The sequence below is a fragment of the Phyllobates terribilis genome, unplaced genomic scaffold, assembly GCF_046119375.1.
Source record: "Phyllobates terribilis strain yellow unplaced genomic scaffold, ASM4611937v1 Scaffold_2__4_contigs__length_985480577, whole genome shotgun sequence".
NCBI classification, from domain to species: domain Eukaryota; kingdom Metazoa; phylum Chordata; class Amphibia; order Anura; family Dendrobatidae; genus Phyllobates; species Phyllobates terribilis.
This window is the reverse complement of record NW_027362762.1, coordinates 195,093,509-195,108,383: the sequence shown is the minus strand read 5'-3', so window position 1 is coordinate 195,108,383 and position 14,875 is coordinate 195,093,509. Positions and strand designations below refer to the sequence as shown.

Sequence of the window (14,875 nt, the reverse complement as noted above, 5' to 3'; positions counted from 1 at the left end):
ATTTCTTTGATTTTACTGATGTTTGTGCCACAGGAGCGCTGACCACGGCACCCAACCAGATTCCATATCACATTTTCTAGTAGATATACAGGTGCATCTCACTAAATTAGAAAATTATCAAAAAGTTAATATATTTCAGTTCTTCAATACAAAAAGTGAAACTCATATAGAGTTATTACAAACAGAGTGATCTATTTCAAGTGTTTATTTCTGTTAATGTTGATGATTATGGCTTACAGCCAATAAAAATACAAAAGTCATTATCTCAGTAAATTAGAATACTTTAGAACAACAGCTTGAGAAATGTTTTTAAAATCCGAAATGCTGGCCTACTGAAATGTACATTCAGTAAATGCACTCAATACTTGGTCGGGGCTCCTTTTGCATCAATTACTGCATCAATGCGGCGTGACATGGAGGCAATCAGCCTGTGGCACTGCTGAGGTGTTATGGAAGCCCAGGTTGCTTTGATAGCAGCCTTCAGCTCGTCTGCATTGTTGGGTCTGGTGTCTCATCTTCCTCTTGACAATACCCCATAGATTCTCTATGGGGTTAAGGTCATGCGAGTGTGCTGGCCAATCAAGCACAGTGATACTGTTGTTTTTAAACCAGGTATTGGTACTTTTGTCAGTGTGGACAGGTGCCAAGTCCTGCTGGAGAATGAAATTTCCAAAAAGCAAAAAGCTTATCAGCAGAGGGAAGCATGAAGTGCTCTAAAATTTCCTGGTAGACGGTTGCGCTGACTTTGGTCTTGATAAAACACAGTGGACCTACACCAGCAGATGACATGGCTCCCCAAACCATCACTGATTGTGGAAACTTCACACTAGACCTCAAGCAGCTTGGATTGTGGCCTCTCCACTCTTCCTCCAGACTCTGGGACCTTGATTTCCAAATGAAAATTGGAACTCTGGGACCTTGTGGAATGTGTCAATGACTGCCTTCTGGAGATCTGTCAAGTCAGCAGTCTTCTCCATGATTGTGGAGCATACTGAGACAGACTAAGGGATCTTTTTAAATGCTTAGGAATCCTTTGCAGGTGTTTTTTACTAATTATTCTAATTTAATGAGATAATGACCTTTGTGTTTTCATTGGCTGTAAGCCATAATCATCAACATTAACAGAAATAAACACTTGAAATAGATCACTCTGTTTGTGATGACTCTATATGAGTTTCACTTTTTGTATTGAAGAACTGAAATAAATTAACTTTTTGATGATATTCTAATTTAGTGAGATGCACCTGTATATGAGGATTAGCCATATTGTCATTCAATCATACTAATATCCTGTGTTTCTATCTAAAATGTGCAGTAATCAACTCATTTCAGCAGCATATTTTTTCCACCACCAAACTGAAAATCCACACAGAAATGCTCTCTTGTGGTAACCCCATTCACATGTGAGAGATGCAGATTGTAGCGGATGCAGATTCGGACGATCCATTTCATATTTGACAAGTGTGAAACATAGACTTGAATGGGTATCCTCTGATTTCAGAGTCAAATCGTGCATGGTGCGATTATTTTCACACACATATTCTGTCAGTGAAAAAAAATCGGCCACTAGCACTGCCCCATTGAATAACATTGGTTTGTGTGCTATCTGATAAAAAAATCAGAAAGGACTAGTCTGATTTATACATTTGTGTGACCCTGACCCTAGGGTTTGAATTCTGGTTTATGCAGGGGTGGACATATCATTGGCGCAACCTGTGCAGCCGCACAGGGGCCCACAAGGTAAGGGGGCCCATTTCCACCTCCAAAGCAGGTGTAATTGTGCATTATAATGACCTATTGGACTGCAAAGGGCCCATATATGTTTCTTGCACAGGGCCCTTTTCTGTTTGTGTCCTCCAGTGGGTTTATATAGTAGGCTTTGAAAAGAACTGTTGCTGGAAATGTGTTGCCTGTGAGTAAGCACCAGTGACTTTATGACTTTTGTACTGCGGTACATGTGAAATAAGGAGAATCCTCACTTTTTTCACCAACAGACATGCTGGATTACTTTGTTCTATGTTTCAGAGGTGATCACAAACTACCGTGCACCCAAGGGTGCGTATAGATGCAGGAGTGGTGAGATGAGTATATTCTTCCCTATTACACCCTAGACCTTATACGCTCCGGGATCTCATATGTTGACCTGTTGACCCTGAATACCATTGACTGTCTGCTCTATAAGTCTACGTTATATAAAATGCAAAATTCCTGTAAGCGCAGCCCGAAATCATTGCCTTATAGCCTGCCATTGTGGGTAATGCCAATGAATATTATACTCCCAAACACCAGAGACACTAGGACACGCCTGGCAGTGGTAAGTGTTGTTCATGGCAGAGGGAGAGAATCTGGAGAAGTGAGATGCAAGCAATAGTGAATGGGAATCCCTTCCTGGGATGGCGATGTGACGGACACACCTCACAATACTCACTACTGCCTATAAATAAATGTAAAAATCACTTAGATGTAAATGACATAATGATTGGATCTGTCAGATTGGTAAAGGGTCTGATCTGCTTACAAAGATTCCAATTTAAGCATTACAGACAACCCCATTGTGGGTAATCCCTGGCATCAAGTGTTCAATGATGGAAGAGATTTTATATGGAAACTTCATCCCAGTAACCGAATAATTGGGGCATAAACCTACTGAGCAAGCCAGGCATTCCCACTGGCACAGCCATTCTGCTGGCAGTAAGGATCTCAGGCACTTTCCTGGAAACTTTCCTGTGTGGCACAGGGCAGGGTGCACTCACCAGTTCATGGGCTCCGGTCTCAGCTGCTTGTGCAGGGCTACCGAAAATCCAAACAAGCTGCCCTTGTCCCCTTCCTTGATGAGCGTGTGAGTGACATCCAGATTAAAGCCCCTGACCAGGTCCCCAGACAAGAGATGGCACAGGGTGACGAGCGCTGCCCATGCTGCAGGCATGCTGCGGACTCCGCCGGCTGTGATCCGGGCGTCCCCTCCTGCCAGCAGCAGCTGTAGGGCAAGGTCACACTGACGGCGGAAGCCTTGCCCGCTGCTGTCACCCGGCCGGCACCGATAAAGCAGAGGAGCAGAGAGCGGAGGAGCGGCTCTCCACAGGACAAGCCCCTGTATCACAGCACGGAGGAGGAGGAGGAGGAGGAGGACGGGGAGCAGGTGGATGAGGAGGACACTGGAGCCGCCTCTCTGCTGTCACCTCACTGCTGAGAATACTACTACTGCTGACGTCACAGCATGACATCACGGAGCTCTACACATAGCTGCAAAAGTGAGGGCATGTTCAGATCAGTGACTGGAAGTCAGCTCTGCCTGCAGATGTGGATGGATGGATGGGCTGGGATGGACAGGTTGGATGTAAGGAATTAATGGATGGATTGGATGTATGAATTGGATGGATCAATGGATGGATGGGATGTATGTATGTATGGTTGAATGGATTGGATGGATCAGTGGATGAATTGGATGGATGGAAGTATTGAATGTACACTGCTCAAAAAAATAAAGGGAACACTCAAATAACACATCCTAGATCTGAATGAATGAAATATTCTCATTGAATACTTTGTCCTGTACAAAGTTAAATGTGCTGACAACAAAATCACAAAAAAATCATCAATGGAAATCAAATTTATTAACCAATGGAGGCCTGGATTTGGAGTCACCCCCAAAATTAAAGTGGAAAAACACACTACAGGCTGATCCAAATTTGATGTAATGTCCTTAAAACAAGTCAAAATGAGTCTGACAGCACATTCAACTTTGTACACAGAACAAAGTATTCAATGAGAATATTTCATTCATTCAGATTTAGGATGTGTTATTTGAGTGTTCCCTTTTACTGTGTGTTGTGTCTGTGTGACATGTCTGATGTGTGTGCTGTGTCTGTGTGACATGTCTGATGTGTGCGCTGTGTCTGTGTGACATGTCTGATGTGTGCGCTGTGTCTGTGTGACATGTCTGATTGTGTGCGCTGGGTCTGTGTGACATGTCTGATGCGTGCGCTGTGTCTGTGTGACATGTCTGATGTGTGTGCTGTGTCTGTGTGACATGTCTGATGTGTGTGCTGTGTCTGTGTGAAATGTCTGATGTGTGTTCTGTGTCTGTGTGACATGTCTGATGTGTGTGCTGTGTCTGTGTGACATGTCTGATGTGTGTGCTGTGTTTGTGTGACATGTCTGATGTGTGTGCTGTGTCTTTGTGACATGTCTGATGTCTGTGCTCTGCCAGTGTGACCTGTCTGATGTGTCCGCTGTGCTTATGTGGCATGTCTGATGTGTCCGCTGTGCTTATGTGGCATGTCTGAAATGTGCGCTGTGCTTGTGAGATGTGTCTGATGTATGCTCCGTGCTTGTGTGACATGTCTAGTGTATATGCTGTATGTGTATGATGTGTCTGGTGTGTGCACTGTGCTTGTCTGACATGTCTGTTGTGTGCAATGTCTTTGTGTGACATGTGTGATGTGTGTGTGCTGTGCTTGTGTGACGTGTACGATGTGTGCACTGTGCTTGTATGATGTATCTGCTGTGTGCGCTGTGCTTGTGTGATGTGTTTGCTGTGTGATCTGTGTGATATGTGCACTGTGCTTGTGTGACGTGTATGATAGCTAGTAAATAAGAATTATGATAACAATAAATCCACTAATATAAAATTAAAGAGACATAATTGATACGATTGATTCATGATCCCTCAGAGAATCTGTGGTCACTCCACTAAAATAAAAAAAAAATGAAAGAAACTGTATAGGAGAAAAAAATAAGAAAAAAATATTACCTATGCCATTCCCTGCTGCTTCATGCAATCTGTTTTTGGTTCTAGCCAGCGATTAGATACAGTGATTACAAACATCTATAGATATATCCAGAGACTCAGGTCTGGCTAAGACCGTCGATCTGGCTCTGAAGGGTGTAATCAGAAATATACCAGAAATGTGCCAGAAATGACCATAAGGTACGAATAACTATTTACTAATTGTACTTTGTTTCTCTTTCTCATTCACACTTAAACCTTCACTATACTTACATATGCCCTTACTGTCTTTTCACCATTAATCCTCACTCTCCTTCGCTATCCCCAAACCCCAGCACCCTCTAATCAAATAATCATCTCTCCTTCCCTCTTACTTCCCCACCTGACCTTATCTGCAGACCTGCTCCTCAACCTCAGATCTATCCTACCAAAACATAAAACAAGCCGGACACTCTCCTTCTCCCAACTGCCCTCCCTCTCTCTGCTTCTCCTCACTGCTGGCGACATATCTCCCAATCCTGGACCCCCGCGGCTTACACCTCCCACCAATTCCCCCTCCTATTGCTTCCAACCAACTGCAAACTACCGCAACCTCTCCTGCGTAAAACCCGTGCCCCTGACGCCCACCACCCTGCTCCCTCTCTCTGGAGCACTCTGGAACGCCCACTCTGTCTGCATCAAGTTCCATTTGTCGACGATCTCTTTACCTCTCGCAATCTCTCCTTCCTGGGCATCACAGACACATGGTTGACACTCACCGACACTGCCTCCCCTGCTGCGCTGTGTTATGCTGGCCTCCACTTCACCCACCCTCCTCGCCCTGGTAACAGACAGTTACTACCAACTACTAGTTTCTACCAACTGCACATTTAGCCCTATCCCACCTCTACCCTCCCTTTTTCTCCCTTCTTTTGAAGACCAGTCTGTCCGCATCTAATCTCCCTCCAACCTCCAAGTGGCTGTCATATATAGACCTCCAGGCCCGGTCACTGCCTTTATTGACCAATTCTCCACCTGACTTCTTTACTTTCTGGCTGCTGACATTTCCACCATCATCATGGGCAATTTCAACATCCCCACTGACACTCGCCAGTCAGCAGCATCCAAACTCCCGTCACTCATTTCATCCTTTGGACTTACTCAGTGGTCCTCCTCAGCCACCCACACAGACGGACACACACAAGAACTCATCTTCACCCGACTCTGCTCTCTATCTAACCTCACAACCTCCCCCCTACCCCTATCTGACCACCATCTACTCACATTCTCATCCCTGTCCTCCTCACCTGTCACCTATGTCCAGCAAATAGCACAGCCACGCAGAAACCTTGCACATCTAGACACTCTCTGACTCTATTCTACCACTGACATCCATATCTTCACTCCACGACACAGACAGCGCCACTGCTTTCTACAATGCCTACAATATTGTGCATGGCAGAGCATGATGAGTCAATAGGCAACCCTGGCACAACAACCTCACTATACAGCTTTTGCAAGCGTCCAGTGTTGCGGAGTGGCGTTGGAAGAAAACACATTCGCAAGATGACTTCACTGCATTCAAACAAGCAACCCACATTCAAATCAGCCCTCACCTCTGTTAAACAGGCCTACTTCACAACCGTCATATCTTCCTTAATCTACAACCCCAAACAATTATTCAACACTTTTAACTCTCTCCTTCGCCCTCCACTGCCCCCTCCGACCTCCCTCATCTCTGCTGAGGAGTTTGCCACACACTTCAAAAACAAGATTGTCCAAACAAGGCAAGTCTTCACTGTCCAACCACCACAACCCCTTTGTTTTCCTGACCATTGCCCTTCCTCCATAACCTCCCTTTCCAACATCACGGAAGGAGACCTTACTCGTCTCCTCTCCAAATCACACCTCACCACCTATGCACTCGACCCCATCCCTTCCCACCTCCTCCCAACCTCTCCCCCACACTCATCCCATCCCTAACCCATCTCTTCAACCTATCACTAACTTCTGGTACCTTCCCCTCTGCCTGCAAACATGCCACAATCATGCCCATCCTCAAAAAGCCATCCCTCGACCCAATCGCCTTGTCCAGCTACTGCACCATATCGCTGCTCCCATTTGCCTCCAAACTCCTTGAGGAACAAGTTCACGCTGAACTTTCCTCTCACTTCTTATCTAACTCTCTCTTCAACAACCGACAATCTGGCTTCTGCCCCCACCATTCCACCGAATCTGCCCTTACCAAAATTACTAATGACTTACCTACAGCCAAAGCTAACAGACAATTCTCTGTACACCTTCTTCTTGACCTGTTCTCTGCCTTCGACACAGTTGACCACTGCCTCCTACTACAGATCCTCTCTTCCTTAGGCGTCAAAGACCTTTCCCTATCTTGGATCTCCTCATACCGTTCTAACCGCACATTTAGTGTCTCCCACTCCTACACTACCTCCTCATCCCTCCCCCTCTCTGTTGGAGTCCCTGAAGGCTCTGTCCTAGGACCCCTACTCTTCTCAATCTATACCCTTGACCTGGGACAGCTTATAAAATCCCATGGCTTCCAATACCATCTGTACGCTGATGACACCCAGATCTATCTCTGTGGCCCAGATGTCACCTCTCTGCTGTCCAGAATCCCAGCATGTCTATCAGCCATATCCTTCTTCTCCTCTCCCTTCCTCAAGCTCAATGTGGACAAAACTGAACTCATCATCTTTCCCCCATCTCGCATATCTTCCCCACCTGATCTTTCTATAACAATAAATTACATCACACTTTCCCCTGTAGCGGCAATCCGCTGCCTCGGAGTAACCCTAGACTCTGCCCTGTCCTTCAAACCCCACATCCAAACTCTCGCCACCTCCTGTCGCCTCCAGCTAAAAAATATTTCCAGAATCCGCCCTTTCCTCAACCCTCAATCTGCTAAACTGCTTGTGCATGCCCTCATCATCTCCCGTCTCGACCACTGCAACACCCTCCTCTGTGGCCACTGCTAACACTCTCGCACCCCTCCAGTCCATCCTTAACCCCTTTACAACCCAAGGTGGTTTGCACGTTAATGACCTGGCTAATTTTTACAATTCTGACCACTGTCACTTTATGAGGTAATTACTCTGGAACGCTTCAACGGATCCCCCTGATTCTGAGAATGTTTTTTCGTGACATATTGTACTTCATGAATGTGGTAAAATTTCTTCGATATCACTTGCGTTTATTTGTGAAAAAAATAGAAATTTGGCGAAAATGTTGAAAATTTTGCAATTTTTAAAATTTGAATTTTTATGCCCTTAAATCAGAGAGATATATCACACAAAATAGTTAATAAATAACATTTCCCACATGTCTACTTTACATCAGCACAATTTTGTAACCAAAATTTTTTTTATTGGGGAGCTATAAGGGTTAAAAGTTGACCAGCGATTTCTCATTTTTCCAACAAAATTTACAAAACCATTTTCTTAGGGACCACATCATATTTAAAGTCACTTTGAGGGGTCTTTATGACAGAAAATACCCAAAAATGACACCATTCTAAAAACTGCACCCCTCAAGGTGCTCAAAACCACATTCAAGAACTTTATTAACCCTTCAGGTGCTTCACAGGAATTTTTGGAATGTGGAAGAAAAAAAATTAGCATTTAACTTTTTTCACAAAAATGTTGCTTTAGACCCAATTTTTTTTATTTTCGCAGGGGTAACAGGAAAAAATGAACCTCAAAATTTGTTATGCAATTTCTCCTGAGTAAGCAGATACCCCATATGTGGGGGAAAACCACTGTTTGGGTGCACAGCAGGGTTCGGAAGGGAAGGAGCGCCATTTGACTTTTTGAATGTAAAATTTGCTTGAATAATTTGCGGACGCCATGTTGCATTTGGGGAGCCCCTGATGTGCCTAAACAGTGGAAACCCCCCACAAGTGACACCATTTTGGAAACTAGACCCCTCAGGGAACTTATATAGATGAGTCGTGAGCACCTTGAACCCCCAGGTGCTTCACAGAAGTATATAATATTGATCCGGAAAAATAAAATTTTCACATTTTTCCCACAAAAATGTTTTTCAGCCCCCACTTTTGCATTTTCATAAGGGTAACAGAAGAAATTGCACTATGTAGTTTGTTGTGCAATTTCTCCTGAGTTAGCAGATACCCCATATGTGGGGGAAAACCACTGTTTGGGCGCGCGGCAGGGTTCGGAAGGGAAGGAGCGCCATTTGACTTTTTGATTATAAAATTTGCTTGATTAATTAGCGGATGTGCCCCTGATGTGCCTAAACAGTGTAAACCCCCCACAAGTAACACCATTTTGGAAACTAGACCCCTCAGGGAACTTATCTAGATGTGTGGTGAGCACCTTGAACCCCCAAGTCCTTTACAGAAGTTTATAACATGGAGCCGTGAAAATAAAAAAATCAAACTTTTTCCACAAAAACGTTGTTTTAGCCCCAATTTTTTTATTTTCACAAGGGTAAGAGGAGAAAATGGACCCCAAAAACTTTTGTGCAATTTCTCCTGAGTACGCCAATACCCCATATGTGGGGAAAATACAGTGTTTGGGCGCACGGCAGAGTTCAGAAGGGAAGGAGCACTGTGTGACTTTTTGAACGCAAAATCGTCTGGAATCGAGAGCGGATGCCATGTCGCGTTTGGAGAGCCCCTGATGTGCCTAAATAGTTGAAACCCCCACAAGTGACCCCATTTTGGAAACTACACCCCTCAAGGATTTTATCAAGGGGTATAGTGAACATTTTGAACCCAGAGGTACGACACAGAATTTGATGACATTAGGTCATCATATTGAATAAGTTGTCATTAGTCTTGAGCGCAAGTGCTCGCTACTTGAGTTTGCATCGGGTACTCAGGTATGCACCATGTATCATGGGTGCTCAAGTGAAATGCTCGAGTCCCTGCCCGCATGTTTCACGGTTATTAGACACACAAAAAAAAACATGCGGGGATCAGTCATGCATGGCAGGCAATCCCCGCGAGGTTTTTTTGGCCGCGAAGCATATGGGGCGGAGACTCGAGCAACCGCGATACTCAATGCATACCCGAGCACCCGATGCAAACTCAAGTAGTGAGCACTTGCATTCAACACTAGTTGCCATATCGTCATCATTTTTTTTTTTTTTTTTTTACTTTTGAAAAAAACAACAACCCTAACCCCAACCCTAACCCTACCCTAGCCCAACCCTAACCCCAACCCTAACATTAGCACAACCCTGACCCCAACCCCAGCCCTAGCATTTATTTTTAACGCCGTTCCTAGTGCAGTATAAGTGATTAGACGAACTTATTCTTCGGGTCGGTGCGACTACAGAGATACCAGAATGATATCGGGTTTTTATGATTGACAGCTGTCACACACTAAAAGACACATATTTTGTAAAATCTAGTTTTTGCATCGCCATATTTTGAGAGCTATAATTTTTCCATATTTTTGCCAACAGAGTCATGTGACGGCTTTTTTATTGCGGGATGAGTTGACGTTTTTATTGGTGCCATTTTCAGGCACGTGACATTTTTTGATCGCTTTCTATTCCAGCTTTTGGGAGGCAGAATAAACGAAAACCAACAATTCAGGAATTGTTTTTTTTTTTAAATTTTTATTCTACTCCGCGTGTGGTAAAATTGATAAGGTAACTTTATTCTTCGGGTCAGTACGTTTACAGCGGTACCACATTTATAACATTTTTCTATGTTTTGGCGCTTTTACACAATAAAAGCTATTTTATAGAAAAAATTATTTTTTTGCATCGCTTTATTCTGAGAGCTATAACTTTTTGATTTTTCGGATGATGGAGCTGTATGGCGGCTTGGTTTTTGCGGGACAAGATGACGTTTTCAGTGGTACCATTTTTATTTATATTCGTCTTTTTGATCGTGTGTTATTCCATTTTTTGTTTGGCGGTATGATGATAAAGCATTGTTTTTTGCTTCGTTTTTTATTTTTTACCGTGTTCACTGAAGGGGTTAACTAGTGGGACAATTTTATGGGTCAGGTCGTTCCGGACGCGGCAATACCAAATATGTGCACTTTTATTGTTTTTTTTTTTTCATAATAATATTTATTGATGGGTACATTATATTTTTATTTTTGGTGGATTATTTATTTATTTTTTTATATATATTTTTACAATTTTTTTTTTTCACTTTCTGAGAGTTTTTTTACTTTTTTACTTTGTCCCACTATGGGACTTTCACTTTTTCTTATTCTGATCGCCTGCATAGCATAGGGATGGAGCACCATCCCTGTGCTATGCAGGCAGTCAGCGCTGCACAGTGAGAAGATTGTTTGGTCATGCACTGCGCATGACCAAAAAATCTTCCTGCTTCTCTGGTGACCCGGATGTTGTCATGATGACATCGGGTCGTCATGGCAACACCCGGGAAGCCGAGGCAGACAGCGCTGGAGGCCGGAAGAGGAGGTGAGTATACCGATCACCTCTCCTTAGCCACTGCAATGCTGCGATCGACTTCGATCGCAGCATTGCGGGGGTTAATGTTCCGGGAGAAGTGCGGGACCGCTCCCTGCACATAGTACCGGGTGTCAGCTGTGACAATCAGCTGACACCCGGCGGCGATCGCGCCCGCACAGCCTGTGGGCGCGCGCGATCGCAATGACGTACTAATACGGGTCAGGCTCTTAAGTCCCAGGGCACAGACGCGTATTAGTACGTCATGGGCTTTAAAGGGGTTAACTCTGCTGCGCGACTACTTCATCTCTCGCCTCGCTACTCCTCTGCTAATCCCATCACTGGCTCCCAATTGCCCAGCGTATCCAGTTCAAACTACTAACACTGACCTACAAAGCCATCCATAACCTTTCTCCTCCATGCATCTCTGAACTAATCTCCCAATATATTCCCTTACGTAATCTCCGGTCCTCCCAAGACCTCCTTCTCTCCTCCACACTTATTCGTTCCTCACCCAATCGCCTCCAAGATTTCTCCCGAATATCCCCCATCCTATGGAATTCTGTGCCTCAACACGTCCGATTATCCGCCACATTTGGATGCTTCAGATGGAACCTGAAAACCCATCTCTTCAAACAAGCTTACAGCCTGCCATGACCTTGCCTGCTGCCACCTCAACAACACCGGAGCTACTGCAACTCCCCAACCTACTGTCTCCTTCCCCATTCCTGTAGAATGTAAGCCCGCAAGGGCAGGGTCCTCTTCCTTCAGTACCAGTCTATCATTGTTAGTTCATTTACTGTAAGTCATATCTGTATTTGTTATGTAACCCCTTCTTATCTACAGCACCATGGAATCAATGGCACTATATAAATAAATAATAATAATAATAGATAATTTGTGAATTATACAGGAAGAAACGCGATGGCTGACAGCAGACTATGATATGACAAAAATGTGATTTGTCAGGATGGATTTCTTTTCGGCCCTGGTTGTCTAACTATTCAGCTGTCTCCCTGATCTGCCAGTTTAGTCAGGCATTTTGATGAACAGATCGTTTCTGCAATTGATCAGACTAACGAATGATTGGACATATTATGGCCAACCATTATCTCTTGTGTATCATGAGTTCTAGGGTGGGATGTACACGATGACTTTGGGTCCTCTTCAGGTCAAAGTAATATTATGTTATTACTGTACCCTGATAAAAACTAGGATTTTCCCTATTGGCAACAAGGTTGTCTCTACACTGACTTCCAAGCAACCAAATTCGTCATGCAGCCTTAGCCTTAGGGGCCTCATACACAACTGTTGGCCAAATGATGGTTCAGCTGATTGTTTGGCCATCATCTGTCTCTCTTGACTCCTTCGTACTCTGGAGTGCTCGCACTGCCAAGCGCTCCATTGCTCTCCATGAGAGATCTGTGGTCACACTCTTCAGGCGTTGGCTTATCTTGCCAAGAACAAAAGGATCGTTTGTCCAAAATTAGAGGTTCCAGATCCTTTGACATAATCTGTTGATAGAGAGTTGGGAGGCCCTCGTATATATTAGACTGTCAGCAGGGCCTGACGTTAGTCTTTTGTGTATTGGGGGTCTTTACTGGCATACTATGTATAGACAGGCTGTTAGGGTGTGTCTGACACCTATGACATTATATCTGGATGTATACTAGTATTATGGTATGGATAATAATATATCTTACAATGATTTAGCCTCTGCAGGTGATCTCAGTGGTGATCTGCTTATTATATGCTGGTGATCTCAGTAGAATGGGTCACACTGCATATTCTGGGATTCAGTTGGCATGGTGGTATGAATCAGGATGTCGTAAGCAGTGGCACGCTGATGTATAACTGGCAGGAGCAGCTGCTGGAGATGATGCATAAGGCGGCCCTCTGATTAGCAGCTTACTCCAACCTTGCCAGAAATATCTTAGATAAAGTTCTTACAGTAGAGGGAGAAGTGATCTCCAGAGAACGCACTGAGGTATGAACACACAAACAGTGCTGGAATATTATTCAGGAATGTGCCAGTCAGAATCAGAGGCAGCTCCGCCGTGTGTAGGCACTGCCAGGGCCTCACCAGCTCACTATGGCACTTTCCATTATAGAGATTTTTCGTTTCAAGAGAATTCTGTAGCAGAATCTGTAGGCATTTATAAAAATGAAGTATATATATACACACATTACAATGCAAAAAAGGAGCATGGACCGCACATCCAAAAAATCATACATTTGATCTAATGCGTCTCGGCAAAAATATATATAACTGGACATGAGGTTCTTAGTTTAACATTCTGATCAGACTGTATGAAGCCCACTGCCACGTCACGGCGAACCTCTTAGTGGGTTCTAACATTTCCTGCCTGAACGGGAGCAGCCCGTTTTAGGACCCACTGAGAGGTTCGCCGTGACGTGGTAGTGGGCTTCATACAGTCTGATCAGAATGTTAAACTAAGAACCTCATGTCCAGTTATATATATTTTTGCCGAGAGGCATTAGATCAAATGTATGATTTTTTGGAGGTGCGGTCCATGCTCCTTTTTTTTGGCAATATATATACATTATACGACAAACTTCTTACAGAAATTTCTGCCACTATAAATGTTTTTCATTCATCTGAATGGGATTGTGTATGCTACATGTGCAAGGATTTCTGCTACCCTCATTCAGATGTATAGAAGAGTCACAAAAAGTCCTGTAACAAATCCGTCAGTGTGAATATACTCGTTTTTTCAGCATGACGTTTTACTTGGCCTAGTCAGTGGAAATTTCAAACATGGCTGCAAAGGTCACGTGGCGTTCCAACTGGATGACAGGGTTCGAGAGACAAGTGGGGAATTCGGCAGAGGGACGGAGAGGGATTGGCAGGTGAGTATATTTTTTTTGGTGGGCGGGTGTGTGTGGAATGGATGGGTTTTTCAAGAAACATAAAGTACTGGATATCTTTAAAGGGAATCAGAAAATGACCTATTATATTATTTGGGGTTTGTGTTACATGTGTTTTTTATTTTGGTAATTTGGCAATGCTTTTTTTTTTTATTTCTTATCACAATAATTGTTAAAAAATAAAATTAGTGATATTGCAATTTTCACACTGGTCATAGCTTTTTTTTTTCTTTTTTTTTTTACTCATACTTCCAATCTGTTCAGGAAGAGTTCATCAGGCTCTTTATCATCACAGGCAGGATTACAATGACAGGTAACACCTCTATACACAGTTGATAATACAGGATCCATCAATCACAATAGGCAATGACCCTGCTCCCCCTCCCTTTACAATGACCTTTGCACATGCTCATTAGATGCCTCAGTACAAAGAATAGGGTCAGAGGTTGTTCATTGCACCTAATGTCTACTGTTGTTTTCTGAAAGAGCAGGAAGTTTGAATCTAAAAAAGCCCCTGTGGCCAATGTGAAAATTGCAATTTCTATTTTTTATGCAATGATACAATGATAAAAAGAAAATGATAAAGAGACCACTTCAGGGGGAATAGTACATAAATATTTAGTATCAATTTATGTACCCATGATGTGGTCCCTTTTAAAAACTGCAGAAAAAGAGTACAGTTAAAACACAGAATTTTTTTTTTTTTACAATAGTTTGTCCGGAGATCCATTGGATAGGTGATAGGTGTAATAACTGGGTCCCCTGTTTGATCGGAGCAGCGGTGGTCCCATGCGCTGTTTCAATCCATTCTATATCGATGGTAAACGATAAAAATAGCTGAGTCCAATGCTATAGATAGTC

General features: G+C 43.6%; 1 protein-coding gene across 5 annotated transcripts in view; it reads right to left on the bottom strand.

Annotated features, from left to right (window-relative positions):
• ITGA7 (integrin subunit alpha 7) overlaps positions 1 to 3,154 on the bottom strand; it is a 218,412-nt gene extending 215,258 nt beyond the window's left edge. For 3 of the 5 annotated variants that reach the window (XM_073663764.1, XM_073663763.1, XM_073663762.1), the window contains exon 1: positions 2,754 to 3,154. In XM_073663764.1, the coding sequence (XP_073519865.1) occupies positions 2,754 to 2,926 (173 nt within the window). In that variant the 5' untranslated portion in view covers positions 2,927 to 3,154. The remainder of the gene's footprint in view (positions 1 to 2,753) is intronic. The other 2 variants (XM_073663761.1, XM_073663760.1) reach the window with 2 other exon arrangements.
• Between the last annotated feature and the right edge of the window lie 11,721 nt (positions 3,155 to 14,875).